This window comes from Lepus europaeus, chromosome 10 (genome assembly GCF_033115175.1).
Source record: "Lepus europaeus isolate LE1 chromosome 10, mLepTim1.pri, whole genome shotgun sequence".
Taxonomy (NCBI): Eukaryota; Metazoa; Chordata; class Mammalia; order Lagomorpha; family Leporidae; genus Lepus; species Lepus europaeus.
In genome coordinates this window covers 8,294,958-8,313,374 of record NC_084836.1, presented here as the reverse complement: position 1 = coordinate 8,313,374, position 18,417 = coordinate 8,294,958, and the positions used below count along the sequence as shown (strand labels likewise).

Genomic DNA, 18,417 nt, shown 5'->3' with positions numbered 1-18,417 from the left:
GCACCCGCTCGGCCGCCCAGCACACACTCACCGGAGAGCTGTGCCGGCCGCTGGCGCCCCGCCCCGCCCCAGTACATTCATTGAGTCTGAACAAAGCTCAGAGCCCATTCTGTGCAAAGGAAGCACTCCTGCGCCGAGACCCGGCGACCACTCGCCACGTGTAAAGCAAAGGCTACACCACTGGACAGGAGCCTAGCGCTGTCCCCCGGAGCAAGGGACGAGGAGACGTTGGCAACGGGGATCATCCCGGCGGCAGCGACAGCCAGGGCCCCGGTTCCCAGCCCCACGGCAAAAGGGAAACACCCACGGGTCTCTACATTCAGATTGGGGTGGGCCAGGGAAACAAAAGCAGGGGCTGCGTGCCTTCCAAGACCCCCACCCCGAGAGTACTGGCCATCTGGGGGGCTGTGGGTGGGAGTGGGCAGGCACCGTCCACCTGGCCTGCTCTCACCCTGGCCCCTGTTGGGACACTCCCTGGCCACACCCAGCCCCTTGCAGGGGTCACCTGCCCTGGGCTGGAGAAGGTCCCAGTGGCCGCCAGCCCTGCCCGCCGAGCAGCTGGCTCATGACTGTCCACGAGCCCCAGGGGCAGCCAGAGCTGGGCCTCTCAGGGCCGCGACCCTGGGCCACAGGGCTCCAAAGAGAGAAGTTCTGCTGCTGTGGCCACGGAGCCAGCCTGTGCGACAGCAGGGCTGAACGCCCAGGGAGCAGGACGCGGCGTGGGTCCAAGGAATGGGGACAGGCTGCCGCCACATCCCACAGCCACGGGCCAACACGGCCAACTGGAGCAACCCCGCAACCCCCACCCCTACTGAGAGCCCCTGCGCAGGAAGAGCCCCCAGACGGAGCGGCCCCTTCCCTCCCTCCCCAGGGACCCACGGCTGGGTGGGTGGCGATTCCCCCGGACTCCATTCCCGGGGCCGGGGTGAATGAGGTCACCCCAGAAGGGATCACCCCAGTGGAAGCACAGAAGTGACCTGGACGCTAGGACTGAGGAGCAAGGCGACAGGACCTGGCCGACAGCCTCCCAGGAAGCAGGGTGCAGGCGTCTTTGGTGTGGGAAGGGGGGGCGTCCCTGTCTCAGTCATAGCTGAGCTGGGGGTGCGGGGGGGCAGGCGGCCTCCAGGGCCCCTGACCTCAGGCTGACAGCAGTGCAAGGGTAGGGGCCGGCCTCCTCCCCGCTCTCCGCTCCCCTCCCCAGAAGCCACCCTCGCTGGCTGACAGCTACCAGCCTGGAGCCTCTGCGCCCACTGCCTGGCAGACACAGCCCTGGCCTGGCCTCACCCACCACCCAGCACAGCCCGCGCCCCGTGGGACAGCGAGCTCGGCCGGAGAGGACAGAGCGGAGGAGGAGGGGTTCTGGAGTGAGGCTGCCCTGAGAAGTGGCGGGACGCTCCTCCCCCCAGACCACCACAGCCACACCCACATGCAGAGTGGCCCGGGGGTGGGGATGGGGGGTGCAGAGCAAACCATGGGGGCTGTGAAGTCACCTGAGTGAGAAAGAACCAGAACCAGGGGAGGCAGGGCGGGCCCTCCTGGGGCCGAGCCCCGCCCTCTGCTGGCCACTGCAAGCAAAGGGAGCTGGGAGCGGCCGCAGGTGTGTGCGTGCAGGGCTGCAGGGCGGGGAGTGGGGCTGTGGCAAGTTTCTTTGTGCTGGGAATTTGCCTCACATTCACCTAGTCAGGGTTACCCAGCGAGGTTTGCACGGCCCATTGGACATGGCTGCACACCTCGGTCACACGGACACGTGGACACGGCTGCAGACCCCACGGTCACACGGACACGCGGACACGGCTGCAGACCCCACGGTCACACGGACACGCGGACACGGCTGCAGACCCCACGGTCACACGGACACGGCTGCAGACCCCACGGTCACGTGGACACGGCTGCAGACCCCATGGTCACGTGGACACGCGGACACGGCTGCAGACCCCACGGTCACTGTGAACGCAGCCGGAAGGGCAGTGTGTGCACACCTGTGCAGTGGGCTGCGTGCTGGGCGCGTGCACGGCCGGGTGGTGGGGGAAGGGGAGCGCTCAGCAGAGGGGCCCGGCTGGCAGCTGCTCCCTGGGGGGCAGAGAAGCCCTTCCTCCCGCCCTTCTCCCTGCCCCACCCCTGTGCTCGAAGCCGGCCTCCGTGACCTCCCACACACGGAGAGGAAAGTTCGCAACAAAGACCCAGGCTAAAAAAAAAAGGTGTAGGGGGTCAACCCAAGAGGGGAGGGCTGCTAAGGGAGGGGACTGGGCCTTCCAGCTCCTCCAGCTTCTAGAACCAGCTGGTGCGCGTCTAGAGGTGACAGCAGAGCCGGGCGGGCCGTCCCCCGTCCCCTCCTGTCCAGGAGACGGCACCGGTGACAGAGCACGGCTGGCCTCCCCAGCCCTGGCCAGAGGCCTCCCTGTGCTCCACCCTCACGGAGGAAGGCCAGGGTGGTGGAGGGCGCTGGCAACTTCACTCCTCCTTCTGCTCGGTATTTTTTAAATAAGATAATGACCCCTCCCCGGAGCCCTCCCCAGCTCTGGGAGTGCCCACCCCAAGCCCAGAAGCAAACAGTTTAAGAGGAGCAGACACGGCGACTCAGAACTTCCCGCTGCGGTCTCGGAAGAAGCCCTCAGCCGCCTGGGCCTCTCGGAAGGTGACGGTGATGGAGTTGGCGGTGATGTCGGTCACGGTCACCTCACTCTGGGGGAGCGCGGGTGTCCAGGGAGGGGGCCCGTCGGCCGCGTCTGCATCTGTTGCGGCCGGGAGACAGAGACATGGGCCGCGCTGACAATAAGGTGCGCAGGTGGGCACTGCGGCAGCAGGGCCACCCCCCACTCCCCTCCGCGTTTCCAGCCAGCTCAGGGCCAGGCCCTGAGCGTTCTCCCTGGCTGGATGAGAGACCGAGGGCAGGTGCTCGGCCTGAGCCGGCCGGACTGTGTCGGCAGCTACGCCATGCTGGGAGCACCGGTCCGCTCTGACGCCCACTTACCCTCCTCCTCGGGGGGCTGCTCTGTGGGCTCCCACTCGCCGGCCGCCTGCAGGACGTCTGGGGTCGCGGACTCCTGCAGGAAGAGCTGCCGTCGATGGCTGTGGCTCTCCAGGCTGGGCCCGCGGGGCGGGAACTTCTTGCGCGAGAGCCGCAGGTACTTGTGGGCCTTGCGAGACTTGCGGAGTGGGAAGGGCAGGGTGGGCACCAAGGGGCCCTCGTCCACCAGCTCGGGTGCCCCCGCCTTGACCACCCCCTCGGGGCTCCCGCTGCCGAGTGGGCGCCTCAGGGAGAAGCACAGCTTCTCCTTGCCCTTGGCCTTGTGGGAGCTCCGCAGGTCCATGCCGTACAGCCGCTGCGGGGGCAAGCCAGGGCACGGCGGGTCAGCCCCGCCTCCAACCCACCGCCACGGCTCCACGGCTCGGCCCCCCCCCCCCCAGCACCCCGTCAGCCCTCCCCTCGGCCCGGCTGCGCTGCCGGGTGGGCCCGGGTGTGGTCTAATCTGCCCACGGCTGGGGACCACCGGGCTGATCACAGCAGAACAGCACACAGGAGGCACAAACCAGAGACAGCAAGTCCACATTCGCGAAGCAACACAACAGGGGCTTCACCTTTACTTTAAGGAAGGGCCCCCGCTTCCCAAACGACCACCAAAGCTGAAACGGGCCGGCTCGCTGGGGCAAGGCGGTGTGACGCGGGGGCCACGGTGTGGGCACTGCGACAGCCGCCGCGGGGACAGCTCTGCCAGCGGCCTGCACGTGTACCCACGGCTCTGGCCCGCCTCGCCCCTGCTGATCCGATTTGGAAGGGATCCGCATGAATTCTAGACAGACCCCTGGTGGCAAGATGCTGGGAGATCCCGGGTCACTCCCAGGTGACCCCGTCACACCTGTCACCAGAGACCCACCCCCCCAGACCAGGCAGGCGGCGCCGGGCAACACAGCGATGGGAGAAGTCTCAGGTGGAAGGGGTGGGAAAATCCACCCCCCCCCCCCAGCTCCGTCAAAGCCCACTCCTTCCTCTGCCACAGGCGTCGAGAGCCCAGGGACGCCCCTTCCATTCCACAGGGCTCTCGTCATGACTGCCAGGGCCCAGGAGCTGCCAGAGTCACATTGGGGGGGGGGGGGGTCCTGCTGCTGGCCCCGGCCGAGCCTTGGTTCCCTCTAGTGAAACGGTGGACAGACCCAGCAGCTGGCTCCAGGGGGTCCCCCCATGACTGCCCTGGGTCCAGGCCCATGTGCGTGGGGCGTGACTTCGAGCCTCTCTCGGGCCACCCACTCTGGGAAGCGCGGCCATACAGTGAGGCTGTCCAGCAGTCCTACAGGGAGGCCCCGTGGCGAGGGACCGGCCAGCCACAGCCAGGCAAGGCAGCAGCAAAGCAGCATGGCCTCCGGACTAGCAGAGGAAACACTCAAAGGCCAGGAAGGCGCCCCCGACTCGCTGCTTCAAGCTGCTGAGTGAGGGGCAACTCATCCCCCGGCGACAGGTGGCCCATGCACCTGCCCCGGAGGTGTTGCTTCCTGTCCTCAGACCCAGTCCCAGCAGGCCCACAGTGCAGAAGCCTTGGATGCTCTCCCACGGGGGTGGCCACACTGCACACGGCCCACGTGTCCACAGCATGCGACTGTGAATCCCCAGGGGGCTCACTACATTAGGGAGCGTGGGCATTCCTACCTCCCCCATTGCAGCCAGAAGACCCCAACAGACAAGGCCAGAGACCTGCCCAGAACCACAAAACCCCCACTGCTTCACTGTGAACCACTGACGTCAGCACAGTGCCCCAACAGCTGAGACGCAGGAACCCACCAGACAGCACTGGGAGGCCCTATCAGCCCTTCCTACTCAAAAACGACCATTCCTGGGAGCCAGATACTCCGCGGCTGTGGCTCCAGGCTGCTAAGGGCCCCGCATTCCCCTCACTTCTGGTTTGTAAGATCCCCAAATATTACAATTTTATGCTTGGGACTTTGGGCAAGAAGGCCTGTTTGCAGATTTCTAAGCCTTCAAGCCCTCTGGGATTCTGTAGCCACATGTCCTCCCTCCCTGAGGGTCGGTCCACACAGGGCGTCTTCCTGAGCCCCAGCCCCCCACCACCATGTGTGTCCCCTGCAGCGCCTGGGAGGGGCGGGGCGGCGGGGCCTGTGGGCAGGGGGAGAAGGCGCGGGGCCGGCCGCGTTACCTGCAGCAGAAGCCGCTTGGGTTTCGGACCTCTCTTCCTATACCCGGATGCTCGGTCTCTCTCCTCCCTGGGACGAGGCAGGCGGCAAAAGAAAAGGAGATGCTGGTGACATCTAGGGGGAGGCGCGCCCCGCCCCAGACCTGCCCCAGACCTCCCCACCTGTCTTGCAGAGCCCAGTCTTCCCATCTTATAAACTGGCCACTGAGGCAGGAGCCACGGGGCCGTTCCAGACAGGCTCCGCCCTAAGCCACTGCGACTGGCCCCCAGCAGAGCCCCGACTTCTGCTCCGAGGGCAGCTGCGCAGGCACCTGCACCTCAGCCTCGCTGCCTGCCAGGGACACGCTGCCCAGCCTGCCCTCCCTGGGATCTGAGGCCCCTGGGGAGGACAGGCCCCTGTCCGTCTGTACCATCTGCGGCTGCGTGGTGGACCTGTCACCCTGCCCGGTGCTGTCCTCGCACACATACGGGCACCAGGGCACCAGCAGAGGATGCTTACCGCAGGGCCACACACGCTGCACACCAGGCAGCACAACCAGAGGCTCCAAAGAACAGTGCCAAAGTGTGTGCGTGCGCACGTGTGTGCACTGTGCGTACACTGTGTGTGCGCGCTTGTGTGTATGCATGTGTGCACTGTGTATGTACATGTGTATACATGTGTGCACCATGTGTGTACATGTGTGCGCCATGTGTGTATACATGTGTGCTGTGTGCACTGTGTACATGAGTGTGCATTGTGTATACGTGTGCGCTGTGCGTACACTGTGTATGTGTGCACATGTGTATACATGTGTGTGCACATGTGCGCACACTGTGCATGTGTGCACGAGTGCATACATGCATATACGTGTGTGCGCTGTGTGTATGTGCACGTGTGTATGCATATGTGTACATGTGTGCACGTGTTCATACATGTGCACATGTATGTATTGTGTGCATGTTCATGCATGTGTGGTGTGTGCATGTGTGTATACGTGGGTGCACATGTGTATGCATGTGTGCCATGAGTGTGCATGTGTGTACACAGTGCTTGCATACAAGTGTGTGCGTGCTCATGTGTGCAGAACCCCGCATTTCTCTCTGCCCCCTGTCTCAGTTCACCCCGTTTGCTTTCTGTAGCCCCCACCTGAGAGGCCACCAGGAAGCAGGAGTTGGGCAGCCGCAGCCCCACCTCTCAGGGACCCCACGTGTCCAGCTGGGATGCCTGAGGGGCTCTTGGTGGCAATGGCTGCACCTGCTAGCCGCCACCTGAGGCCAGACGGAGGGCTCTACTCTGGGCCCTGGAGAGCCGCCCACTGCCCCCCCTCGCCTCATTCCAAGCCCCCCCGCCATGACCCTTGTGACCAAGGCCCCGCCAAGCACCCAAGGAAGCAGAGGGAAGCTGTGAGACATGGACACTCTGACTTTCAAAGAGGGACAACGAAAACTTGGTCTTCCAATCAGCAGCAGACAGCCTCCTGGGGAGAAGCCACAAGAACGCGGTGGCGACCTGGAGGGAGCCCAGGCGGAGCCCCACCGTGCCAGTGGCCAGGGAGGCTCCTGGACAGGCCCCGAGCTCCTCAGAGCCTGTGTCCCCACCTGTCCAGTGATACCTTCATCCCTGTCTCAGGAGGCGGCTGCACCAGGCCAAGTGGAAACTCGGTTTTGTGTGAAGGTTTGCGACAGCCTCAGGCCGTCTGGGGGGGCGTAGGAGAAGGGCGTGGTCAGCTGACGCACAGACTCCTCCACGGCTCCCAAGGCCACACTCCCTCCCGGCCTTGCTGGGCCTCCCCAGCCTGCTCCTGGCGAGAGACTCTCGCGAGACGGTCTCCGGGCTGCCACCACAGCATCACTGACCTGGCCACCTGCACACGGGGCACCTCCGGGAGGCAGCACCAGGGCCACTCTACAGCCCACACCTCCCAGCAACAGGAGAGGGAGCAGGGCCTCCGCTGGCCTGGGCTCAACACCCACCACCTGCCTGGTCAGACGCCTCCAGCCCCACCCCACCCCTGGGACCCCTGCCCAGAGCAAGCCAGCGGCGGGCTCCGGCTCCCCAGGACACCTCAGGGGCAGCTGGCCGGCCGCGGCTGGCGGGAACCCCTTACTTCTCCTCGTAGGCCATGACGAGACGGGGGTCCAGGATGTGCTCCTCCGGCTCCCACGTGCTGTACCTGGGGACAGGAACAAGAGGTCAGCACTGGCCGGCCTCCTCCTGGCTTTGCAAAGCCACCCCTGGCAAGCCTGGGCCTCTTCCTGATAAGGTGACTGCGGCCTGCTCACAGAGCTGGACCCACGCCTGGTCTCCTGTGGGCTCCAGGGACACCAAACTCTCCTCATTCCATCCCATTCTAATCCACTAGCCCTCACATTCGCCTGAGACCCTCGGTGCCTGGGAGAGGACGGGCCTGCGAGGTTGCCCCTCGACAGCCGGGCAACCTTGAGCAACTGACCCACGGCTCAGGGGCTCAGCGTCCCACCTATGAAGGGTTCTGCTGGCTGACTGCGTGGAGGTATTGAGGGCAGAGCCCAGGGGGCACACGCCATTGCTGTCCCCCACCCCCCTGCCAGCCCCAGCCCCTTCCCTCCTCAGCACAGGCGTCTCTGTGCCATCACAGCCAGGTCTCAAGGCCCCTTGACTCTGGGCCTGGCACACAGCGGGGATCTGGTAAATTCTGGTGACCCAGTGGTTCAGGGCCCCTAGGACAGGCCCCTCGCTACTTCCACCACCTCCAGACCAGACAGCAGCCCCACAGCTCAGCCCTCTGGGGTGCCACCCTGTGACACCTGCTATGACCCCTGGCCCCTGGCCCCCTGCCCTTATTTCCTTACTACCTGCCTTTAAAGCATGTCACCATGTTTTTGCTCAAAACATTTTTAAAAGATTGATTTTCTTGAAAGGCAGAGTTAGAGAGGGAAGAGACAGAATGAGAGAATCTTCCATCCACTGATTCACTCCCCAGGTGGCTGCAATGGCCAGGCCTAGGCCAGGCTGAAGCCGGGAGCCAGGAGGTGGCAGGGGCCCGAGTTCTTGGCCACCTTCCGTAGCTTCTTCCAAAGCGTTAGCAGGAAGCCAGCTCAGGAGTGGAGCAGCGGGGACACGAACTGACGCCCGTGTGGGACGCTGGCATCACAGGCAATGGCTTTACCTCTTTTGCCACAGTGCCAGCCCATCAAATTATTTTATTTTTAAAAGCAAACTTTATGACTTCCATAAATGAAGAAAATCCAGTATCATATGCCATAGACAGATACAACCATAAAAGACCTTTCAGCTGAACACACCTATGTTCCATTCCTGGCTCGGCTCCAGCTCGCTGCCCACGCAGGCCCTGGGAGGCAGCTCGAGGAGCTGAGAGACCCGAATTCAGTTCCTGGCCCCCAGCGTTGGCCCTGGCCCAGTCCTGGCCACTGCAGGCATCTGGGGAATGAAGCAGGGAGTGGGGGCTTGCTCTCCCCCTTGTCTAATAAATGTTTAAAAAGCACACGCAGTGCGTGCACACACACACGTACAAGAGCAGGATCCGCATTTTATGATCCCAACCAGAGCTGCGCTGGGTAAAATGGGAGATGGGAGGCTTAGGGCACAGAGGCCGGGCAGAACACTTGCCCTGTCGTCTCCCAGTCAACTGAACTCAAGCCTTCATCTTGGGACCAGTGCTGTGGCACTGCAGGCAAAGCTGTTGCCAGGGACACCAGCAGCCCACACACGGCCACCAGTTCGAGTCCCGGCTGCTTCACTTCCCATCCAGCTCCTTGTGACAGCTCCCTGGGCCCCTCCATGTGGGATGCAGAAGCTCCTGGCTCCTGGCTTTGGCCTGGCCATTGCAGCCATCTGGGGAATGAACCAGCAGATGGAAGATCGATCTCTCTCTCTCTGATCTCTTTCAATAAGTCAAGAAATCTTTGAAACAAAAAAGAAATCTTGGTGCTAGCTGTGCGGGACGTCTGTCAAACACCAGCAGCAAGGCCTGCTCTGCCATCTGCCCGGGCTGCGCTCTCCTCCTGGGCACCCTGCCCTTCCAGGGAAGGCCTGGAGGGCCTTGTAGCACCCCTGCCCACCCCTACCCGCCTCCTGCAACCACAGGGGAACCCAGGTGCTCTGGGAGCGGCTTGGTGAACTGGGTGAGGCCGCACTTAGGCCACAGCCTCGGGGTCTCCCCCCGGGTCGGGGCTCAGGTGTCGCCAGCAGGCAGGCAGGGGCGCGGGTGTGCCTCTCTCTAGCCACTGCCAGACCCCGGGAGGGGCCGCCTCTGACCCCCGGCCAGCTGCTATCCTCCTCTAGGCCCCCCTCCCTTTTTTTTGACAGGCAGAGTGGACAGTGAGAGAGAGACAGAGAGAAAGGTCTTCCTTTTGCCGTTGGTTCACCCTCCAATGGCCGCTGCGGCCGGCGCACCGCGCTGATCCGATGGCAGGAGCCAGGTGCTTCTCCTGGTCTCCCATGGGGTGCAGGGCCCAAGCACTTGGGCCATCCTCCACTGCACTCCCTGGCCACAGCAGAGAGCTGGCCTGGAAGAGGGGCAACCGGGACAGGATCGGTGCCCCGACCGGGACTAGAACCCGGTGTGCCGGCGCCGCAAGGCGGAGGATTAGCCTAGTGAGCCGCGGCGCCGGCCAAGGCCCCCATTTCTGAAAAACCCGCCGCAGCCACAGTACCAGCAGGTGCGCGAGCTACAGCAAGACCCCTTCCCTCCTCGACGGTCGGAGGCGAGCTCTGAGGTCGCACCCCACGGTGCACAGGTGAGGCACCTGGTTTGCCACGGTCACTGGGCAAGCAAGCGGCCAACCCGTGGCTACACCTGGGGCCGCACCTGGCAGCCGGGGGCGGGGAACAGACGGCGGGCACCGGGGCACCGGCGCCCCAGCATCCCGCCCCTCGCCCGGGCGCGTAGTGGGAGGGGCCGGAGGCGGCTCCGGTTTCATGCCCCCCCCCCCGCGGCCGCGCGCACGCACGAACGCACGGGGAGGGCACGCGCCTCGATTGCCGGGCCAACCAAAGGGGGCGGGGACAAAGCGCCGGCTCGGAGATAAACACGGCCACGTGACCGCCGCGCCCCGCCCCCAAGCCGGGTAAACAAGCCCGATCGGACAGGGGCTGGGGGGCGCGGAGGGGGCGGGTAACCGTGTGTCCAGCCAACGCCAGGCTCTCCCGGGGAGGCGAGCGCGGGGCGCTGCCGAGCTGTGATGCAGGCACCGCGGGGCGGGTGCGGCCACCCCAGCGACCCTGCAGAGCCAGGCCTCCCCCAACCCCCGAGCGTCCCCACCGCTGCGGGGTGGGGGCGTCGCCTCGGGCTGTGGTGAGGACTGGAAGGGTTGACCCGAAGGCGCCCAGAGCCGGGGCTGCACCGTGGGCAACGCAGCACACACGAACGAGCGCGAGTTGGGTCCACGGGAAGCCGGGCCCACCCCGCTGCCGCTGTCCGACCCCCGCCTTGGCAGAGAAACCCCAGCTGCAGGCTCGCCCCTCGTCTAAGGCAGTCTTCGGCCGGGCCCTGCGGGCCTAGCGCCAGGGTGGGGAAATGGAGGCACACAGCTGGCCCATCAACCACACTTCAGACAGGCCAGCCTCAGCCGGAGCACTTCCCACCGAAATGGCCAAGAGGTCGGCAGACAGGCTCCTTCCCGTCACCTGGGGCCGTGTGTCCCAGGGAGCGGCCGAGTCCTGCCAGGCAGCCTGTGGCATTGCCGTGGGGCAGTTAGATGGCCAAGACTTGGCTGGTACCGGGCGCACTGACTGGCGGCCTGGTTCCGGCTGGGCCCCTGATGCCATCGCTGAGCTCTCCCAAGTGGGAGAGGCAGGCAGACCCACAGGGGCAGCGGCAGGGTCCTGGGCAGGCACGCAGGGGTCTCGGCTGCAGGCAGCTCCCGTGGCTGGCAATTACCATCCCCCGCGGGGGGGGGGGGGCGGGGAGGCTCCCGGCCCCACAGCCCCCACAGCCCCCCCCCCACCGTGCACCACCTGCTCTGGGGGGAGGGCCGCCCTGGGGTGTGGGTACAGGAAACTTGAGGGGCCTGAAGTCCCCACCACGTGAGGGGTGGCTGCTGAGGGGACGACCTGAATCGCCCACCCCCACCCCGCAGACTGGCAGTGCCCACAGTGCCCAGCCCAAGCGCCCAGGCCGGGCAGAGGCTGCCACCGCTGCCCGCTCCTGCCCTCTTCGGCTCTTCCCCAGCAAGGCACAGCGCGCCCTGCTTCTGCCTCCCCCAGGCTGAACCTCGGGGTCCCCGCGCCTGAGGTGGGGCGGGGCAGCGACCCTGTCTCCCACGGGCGGCACGTGGTCAGCGTGAAGTGGATACCATGTGGCATGCGGCCGCCGGGGACCTCAGCTTCCCGGTCTGCAGAATGACACGGGTGGGCTGCGTCATGCCTGAGGCTGCCCGGAGCCGCCGTGGAGGGCGGAATGCCCGGTGCCCCCTTCCTGCCGAAGGCACAGGACCACACCACACCCAGAGGCCGGGACCCACACTCAGAGGCCGCTGCGTCCCTCCGTGTGCTCCCCAGCGGGGGTGGAAGCTCTTGGTCTGGCTGAGCCAGCACCGATCACGGGTCCATCATCTGAGCGTCCTAACCCCCCTGGGCAGGAGGGAGGTGTGCCCAGGTCACCCAGTCCAACTCTCCAGGAGGAAAGGCAGGCGCGGGGCGGGCACCTGCCCTGGGGTTAACGCGCCTCTGTCTCATATAAGGCACCTGCGCTCCACGCCCAGCCCTGCTCCTGGCCCGGCTTCCTGAGCGGCAGGGGTGGAGGCTCAAGTACCCAGGGCCCTGCCACCCACGTGGAGACCTGGATTGGGTTCCTGGCTCCTGGCTTCTGCCCCAGCCAGGGGCTAGGACAGGCATGCGGGGAGTGACAGCAGCTCCATTTCTCTCTGCCTCTAAATAAATAAAATATTCATATATATGTTTTATTTGTTTTTATTTACTTGAAAGGCAGTGACAAAGTGAGAGAAAGAACTTTCCATTTTGCTGGTACACTCCGCCAACAGCAACAGCCAGGGCTGGGCCAGGCCGAAGCCAGGCCCAGAACTCCAGCCGGGTCTCCCACGTGGGTGGCAGGGACCCGGGTACTTGCCCTGTCACCTGCTGCCCCCCAGGATGCAGTAGCAGGAAGCTGGATCAGAAGTGAAGGCGCTGGGACTCGAACCAGGCATTCCCACGTGGGACGCAGTGTCGCAAGAGGCGAGCTAACCGCTGTGCCAAACACACCGCGTATGTTTTCAAGGGCAGGCTTGAGGCCCCTTCTGGTGGTCTCTGCCTGCTAGGGAACCGGTGGGCCCAAGGCCCGGGCACAAGCCAAGAAGAGCCATGCAGGCCCGGTGCTGGCTCCTCCCCCTCCCTCCTGGCTGGCTCTGATCGGCAGATGCTCAGGAGCAGCAAAGCGGCAGAAACAACTTTGTGCTACTGAGGGTCTCTGCTTAGAGAACCAAACCTTTCACAAGATGGGGCCACGGAGAAGGGGACCGGCAGCAGCTAAGGCCGGTCCCCGGAGCCCTGGTGCCTTAGCCGCGAGGGGCGGCGGTGCCCGGGAGTCAGGGCCTCTGCCTCACTCCGGCTCCCCTGACCGCACCTGCACCCAGGCCAGAGCATGCCTTTGATCACCCTGGAGGAGGGGTGTCAGCCTCCCAGGGTACCTGGGAAGCGGGTAAACAAGCCTGTCTCCAGCCAGGGCCACTGCGGGTCCCTGCACCTGTGCTCTTGGAAGGCAGGGCCTGGACTGCTGAGCCCATTTTACAGAGGAAACTGAGGCAGAAGGGGCTGTCCTGGAATGCTCCCGGGACCTAATACCAGCTCCACAGCCTCAACAGAAAACCACTGGCACCCACAGCACAGCCCTGCACAGAGGGGGTTTCCAGCAGTCGGTCTCCAGGGGGTGGGGCATCTGTAGGCCAATGGGGAGGCCCCACGAGGGCACGTTCCCTTTCCCAACAACCTGCTGCTGGGACCTGATTGGTTCGTGGGAAGGTTCCTAATTGGGCCTGGGGCACGAGAGATGGAGCCAGTGGGAGAGGGGGTGAGACCCAGCCTCCAGCCTCTGTGGCAGAGATGGGGGGTTATGGAGGCACACAGAGGGCCTCGAAGTGGGAAGCCCTAGTTCAAGTCCCCCGCTGTGTGACCCAAGGCAAGCTGCTCGCCCTCTCTGAGCCTTCAGGAACACAGCTCCCTCACAAGGCTGGCTGAGAACCCACTCTCTGGACTCCAAGTGCCTCCTAAAGCAGGCGCACTCGGGCCGTGCGGCTCTGCGGACTCACGCAGCGCTGCGCCGGCTCCGAAGCCAAGGTGATGGCCCTTGGCTTCCCCCCTGCCAGCACAGGGCGACAAAGGGAGGGGGGAGCTGGTGGCCCCTCGGCACTCCTTGCCGGGCAGGGGGACCACTGAGACCCAGAGAAGAGGGTGATAAAGCGCGGTCAGCTGCCCCCTACGGAGCAGCGACGGGCAGGTGGACAGAACGGTCAGACGGACAGACACCAAGGAGCCTTACTTTGGGGGCCATCCTTTCCACTTCACCAGATACTCGACTTTGCCCTGGGAAGAGAAACAGACACGGTGAGACACGCACTTGTCCTGCACCACTCGAGGGCCAGTAAAAGCCCTCTGGAGAGAGACAGGGGTCCCCCAGTCCCAGACACCCCCCCGCCCCCCCACCCTGTGCGACCGCCCAGAGCACCCTCCCTGCTGCAGCGTGGGACCCGCGCCGGCCCCAGACGTCCCCAGGGCTCCTGTGCAGACGGAGCCCAGGTGCGAACAGGCACCCCACGGTCGAAGATCCGGCGTCCAGAGTCCCAGTGCGCGACCCTGGCTCCTTCCCCTCCCAGGGAGTTGCCCCCAGCCATGTGCACCAGCGCCCTGCGGCCGGGTCTCTGGGGAGGCTCCCGTAGAACTCTCACCTGCAGGCACCCAGCCCAACCCCCCCCCCCCCCAGGTGTCAGAGCCAGGCCCTGTCTCCCTCACCAGAGCTAGGGGCCCTGAAGTCCATTCAGCGGACGAAGCCCCTGCCGACCAAGTCCGTCCTGGCCACTCTTCTGATACTGACGCCCAGACCAGCCAGCACGGACCCCATTAGTGGCACGGCCACTTGCAAGGGAGAGGAGGTGTCCCTGGGGCTCCCCGTGCTCTCTGGGGCCCGGAGGCTCCCAAGTTCGGAGCACCACCCCCGCCCAGCGCGGGTAATCCCTGTACCTGCCCTGCAAGGAATAATCCTTCCACAGCGGGGCGGGGGGAGCAAACTCAGGACGGCGGGATGCCAGAGCTGAGGGTGGTGGGCTGGCCGTCACCGAGCCCAGCCCCCCGGCTCTGCCCTCCCTCTGGCCAGGCGGCTGCTGACCTTGAGCCGGTTCCGTTCCCGCCCCCCCAGCTGCCCCCTGCGGGGAGCTGCGGACTCGAGCGGAGGCAACACCACCTGGTGCGCGCCAGGAAGGCAACTCTGCGCTAGGACCTCCCCCAGCCCGGCTCCCGCGTGGGCCGAGCCCCCCTCGGCCGGCACGTGCGGGCCGCCGCGGCCCGGCCCCGAGGCGGGGACCAGCGCGGCCCCAGCGTCCGGGCGCAGGCCGGGGGAGCGGCTCCGAGGACGCCCGGGGGGTGGGAGCGGGGAGAGGGGTGTGCGCCGGGGGCAGGGACGGCGGGAGGGCGAAGTCCAGCGGCGGCGCAGGCTTCTCCCCCAGCTCCGCCTCCGACCGGAGGGGCTTGGCGCCCCGCGCCCCGAGTTCGAGACCCCGCTCGCACGCCAGCGCGCGGGGCGAGGCGAGGCGGGCCCCGCACCGGGGCCTCAGTCGCCCCGGGTCCGGAACGAAGGTGGGAGGCGGCGGACAGCACTCGGGACCCCTCGGCCCCTGCCCAGCCTCGGCTCCGCGGCCCCCAGCACGCCGCGCCAGGAACTTTCACTTCTCTTCGCGGCGGGGAAACTGAGGCACGGGCTGCGGGGCGCGTGGGGGGAGGGGCCCGGGCCTAGCAGCCAGGGCGCCCTGCCCCCCCCCCGCGCCACTCCCCGGCCCCTCGCCCGCAGCGTGGAGCGGGCGCTGCCGGCGGGTGCGGGGCCCGCGAGGCCACCCCCGCCGGGGTCCCGGAGGCCACCCCGCCGGGGTCCCGGGAGCCGCCCCCGGGCAGCCTCACCTTCCGGCACGCGCTTCTTCCGGATGCTCTCCACGGCGAACACCTGCTCGCCGATGGCTGACAGCTCCATGCGGGGCGGCGGGCGAGCGGGCCCGGGGCCTGGCCGGGCCGGGGGGCGGAGCTGCGGGGCCGCGGCTGCTGCGCGCGAGGCTCGGGCCAGCGGGGTCCCCCGTCACCCTCGCCCGGGCGCGCACGCGCACGCGCACGCGCGCACACCCCCTTCGCGCGCCCTCACGCCGCCGACGTTCCATTTTTGAACCTGCGCAACGTTTTCCTCGGCGCCAGCGAGCGGGGGCGCGCGCGCGGGGAGGGGGGCGGGGCGGGCGCGCGCCCCGCGCGCCGGCCCCGCCCCCGGAGCCCCGCCCCCTCCCGGGCCGTGGCCCGCGGGACTTATTTGGTGCGGCGCTCACGTGGCCCGAACGCTGCCCCGGCCCGCGAGGCGGCGGAAGCGGCGGGGCCGGGGGAGGAAGCGGGCACCGGGGCCGCCGTGGCGGCCGCCCACCCCGTCGGGGACGTCGGCGCTGCGACCCCGGCTCGCGGCGGGGGCAGACCCGGCCCCGCGGGCCCCGCGGCCCCGCGCTCTAGACCTCCCCGTGGCTCCCTGCTCTCAGGGCGACGCCTGACCCGCGGGAACACGGAGACGGACACCTGGCGAGCCGGGAGCGGTGCCCACGGGCTTGGGGAGTCTCGGGCGTGCGAGTGCCCAAGTCGGAGGGCCGCGTCCCGGGGACAGCGCTCCAGAGCGCGGGTGCGAGCATGGCCGTGGCAGCCGCAACCCCCGGGAACGTGCTTCCTCCCCAGAGGAGAAGCCGGCGGAGCGGCTGAGGCCGGGCAGGTCCGAGCGACGGGGAGTCCACGGCGGGGCGGCCCGCGGGCGGCGCGAAGCCAGGTCCCTGCGCGTGGGAACACGCAGCCGCGGCGCCCAGCGTGGGTGCTGGAGGCGCGTGTGCCGCGGACCGCTCACGCGGCGGGGGCGGGCCGGAGGGGCGATGCGTTAGGAATTCCAGCCGTCACTGCTCGGGCAAACAATGAAACAATGGGAAAACGGCGGTCACCCTTGTCCAGGTTATTAGAAGGGGAAATGGATGGAGAAAGCCAAGCAACAATCCCGGAGGCGGGCGGTGGAAACAATGCAAATGCCCGGTGCTTCAGCGGCTGCCGGCGGATTAAACGCCGCCGTTGGATACAAAGAGGAGTTCGCCCCGCGTGAGAACCGGGGAAGCGCAATTTGCAAGAGACATCCCAGAGGCACTAACGAGCTGCCCGGCTGGGTGGCGGAAGCACCATGCAATTGCTAACAGAGGGGGCCGGGGAGGCGGGGGCCTCGGCGAGGCCACTTCCGACGGCCGAGCTGCCCCGGTGCCGGAAGGTCCAGCCTGTCGGGTCGAACGCAGGCTCTGGGCACTGCCGAGAAGCACGAGAGGCCGGCACGGCCCCGGAGACGGGGGCCTGCCCAAGCAAAGCTGCTGGACTGGGCAACACACAGAAAAGTGGTCCGCGGGTTAGAAACACGATGCGTAAACCTGGCTGTCAGCGCTGTCTCCGACGGCGGGGCGCAGACGCACGGAGCGGTTACCCAGCGCCGTCTCAAACGCCTGCAGCAATGGGGCCTGCGTTCTGTGACCACAGCACATAGAAGGAGAGAGAGAGGAGAGAGGGAGAACCGAGAGGGTGAGGGGGAGGGAGAGAGAGAACCCGAGAGTGGAGGGAGGGAGAGAGCGGTGAGAACCGAGAGGGAGGGAGAGAACCTGAGAGGGAGAGGGGGAGGGAGAGAGAGAGAGAACTGGAGAGGGGGAGGTGGGGGAGGGAGAGAGAGAGAGAACCCAAGAGGAGGGTGAGGGAGAGAGAGAGCGAGAGAACCCGATGAGGGAGAGAGAGAGCGAGGAGAACCTGAGAGGGGAGAGGGAGAGAGAGATAGAAACCCGAGAGAAGGGAGAGAGAGAGAGCGAGAGAACCGAGAGGGATGCGGGGAGGAGAGAACAGTGAGGGAGAGATAGAGAGAACCAGAGAGGGAGAGAGAGAACCCGAGAGGGAGAGGGAGAGAGAGAGAACCCGAGGAGGAGAGGGAGAGAGAGAGAACCCGAGAGGGAGAGGGAGAGGGAGAGATAGAGAGAACGGGGGAGGAGAGAGAGAGGGGAGAGAACCCGCGAAGTTCCCTACGTGTGGAAGAAGCGTGCATTGCTAAATAACTGGTCGAGTTTAAAAACTCCTAATGGCAGTTGTAAAGTGTTTACCTGGTGTGACTGGAAATGTGTGTTGAGTGATGGGGGAGAGCTAAAGCCCCGCTGAGCCGTGCGGGTGTGGAGGTTGGAGCTCAGAAGAGAGAAAGCACCCATTGCAAGGAGCTAGGAACGAGAACAAAGTAACCGAAGGCCCCCTTGAAGTGAGGCAGAGGTCGCCAACAGCAACACTGATTTATGTAAAGATGGTGTATTGACAGCCCTTGGTAGAAAATTGATCCAAAAACAGACAACTGTGACCAGGAATGCACAGGAATCTGTAGACCTTTAACAAAGAGGAGGAAGAATAGGATTTTATGAATTAATTGTATTACACTAGTTTGCAAATGTTAGTTGAAATGGGCAATTTTCTCAGAAAATGTAACTTACAGGACCGGCGCTGTGGCGTAGTGGGTCAAGTGCTGCCTGCAGCGCCGGCATCCATATGGGTCTCAGCTACCCCACTTCCATCCAGCTCACCACTGATGCCTGAGAAAGCAGTAACACATGACCCAAGTCCCTGGACCCCTGCACCTGCTTGGGAGACCCGGAAGAAGCTCCTGGCTCTGGCCATTGCAACCAACTGGGAATGAACCAGCAGATGAAAGAAACTTTCTCCCTCTCTCACTCTCTCTCTCTCTCCCTCTCCCTCCCTCCTCCTCTCTAACTCTGCCTTTCAAGTAAATAATATTTTAAAAGAGAAAGAAAAACAAAGGAAAGGAAAAGTAAATACCAGTATTGTCAAGGTGAAAAAATGAAACCCTGAATGAGCACCGTCCCTGGTCGTAGTGCCCAGGAATTTAACAATGACTGCACGCCCAGCAGAGCCAGAGGCTCCGGTGTGTCTCCTCAAGTGGCCTCTGAAGGGCTGGGGGTTCTGGGACAGCCCTGAAGAGTGGCTGTGCAGTGGGGGTGGCACAGGCGGCTGTGTGCCAGCCAGGGTGAGGCTGGTTCGCACTTTGTCGCCTGA

At 65.5% G+C, this 18,417-nt stretch overlaps 1 protein-coding gene across 2 annotated transcripts; it reads right to left on the bottom strand.

Moving 5' to 3' along the window:
• Window positions 1-1,853: 1,853 nt before the first annotated feature.
• CBX7 (chromobox 7) lies at window positions 1,854-15,337 on the bottom strand. Of its 2 annotated transcripts, none has more exons than XM_062202827.1 (6): window positions 15,239-15,337; window positions 13,601-13,644; window positions 7,232-7,297; window positions 5,148-5,214; window positions 2,972-3,323; window positions 1,854-2,732 (listed from the first exon to the last, which is right to left on the bottom strand). In XM_062202827.1, the coding sequence occupies exons 1-6, from the start codon at window positions 15,296-15,298 to the stop codon at window positions 2,578-2,580; spliced, it is 744 nt and encodes a 247-aa protein (XP_062058811.1). In that variant the 5' UTR covers window positions 15,299-15,337; the 3' UTR covers window positions 1,854-2,577. The 2 variants fall into 2 exon arrangements, with proteins under 2 accessions (XP_062058811.1, XP_062058812.1); XM_062202828.1 differs by having other exon boundaries at window positions 2,972-3,044.
• Between the last annotated feature and the right edge of the window lie 3,080 nt (window positions 15,338-18,417).

Excerpts from the sequence above, each read along its gene's own strand:
- CBX7 (XM_062202827.1), bottom strand. The coding sequence starts at position 15,298 with ATGGAGCTGTCAGCCATCGGCGAGCAGGTGTTCGCCGTGGAGAGCATC. Across the intron at positions 7,298-13,600 it reads TGGAAAGGATGGCCCCCAAA|GTACAGCACGTGGGAGCCGG; the intron begins GTAAGGCTCCTT and ends TCCTGTCCCCAG. Across the intron at positions 5,215-7,231 it reads GTCATGGCCTACGAGGAGAA|GGAGGAGAGAGACCGAGCAT; the intron begins GTAAGGGGTTCC and ends GCCTCGTCCCAG.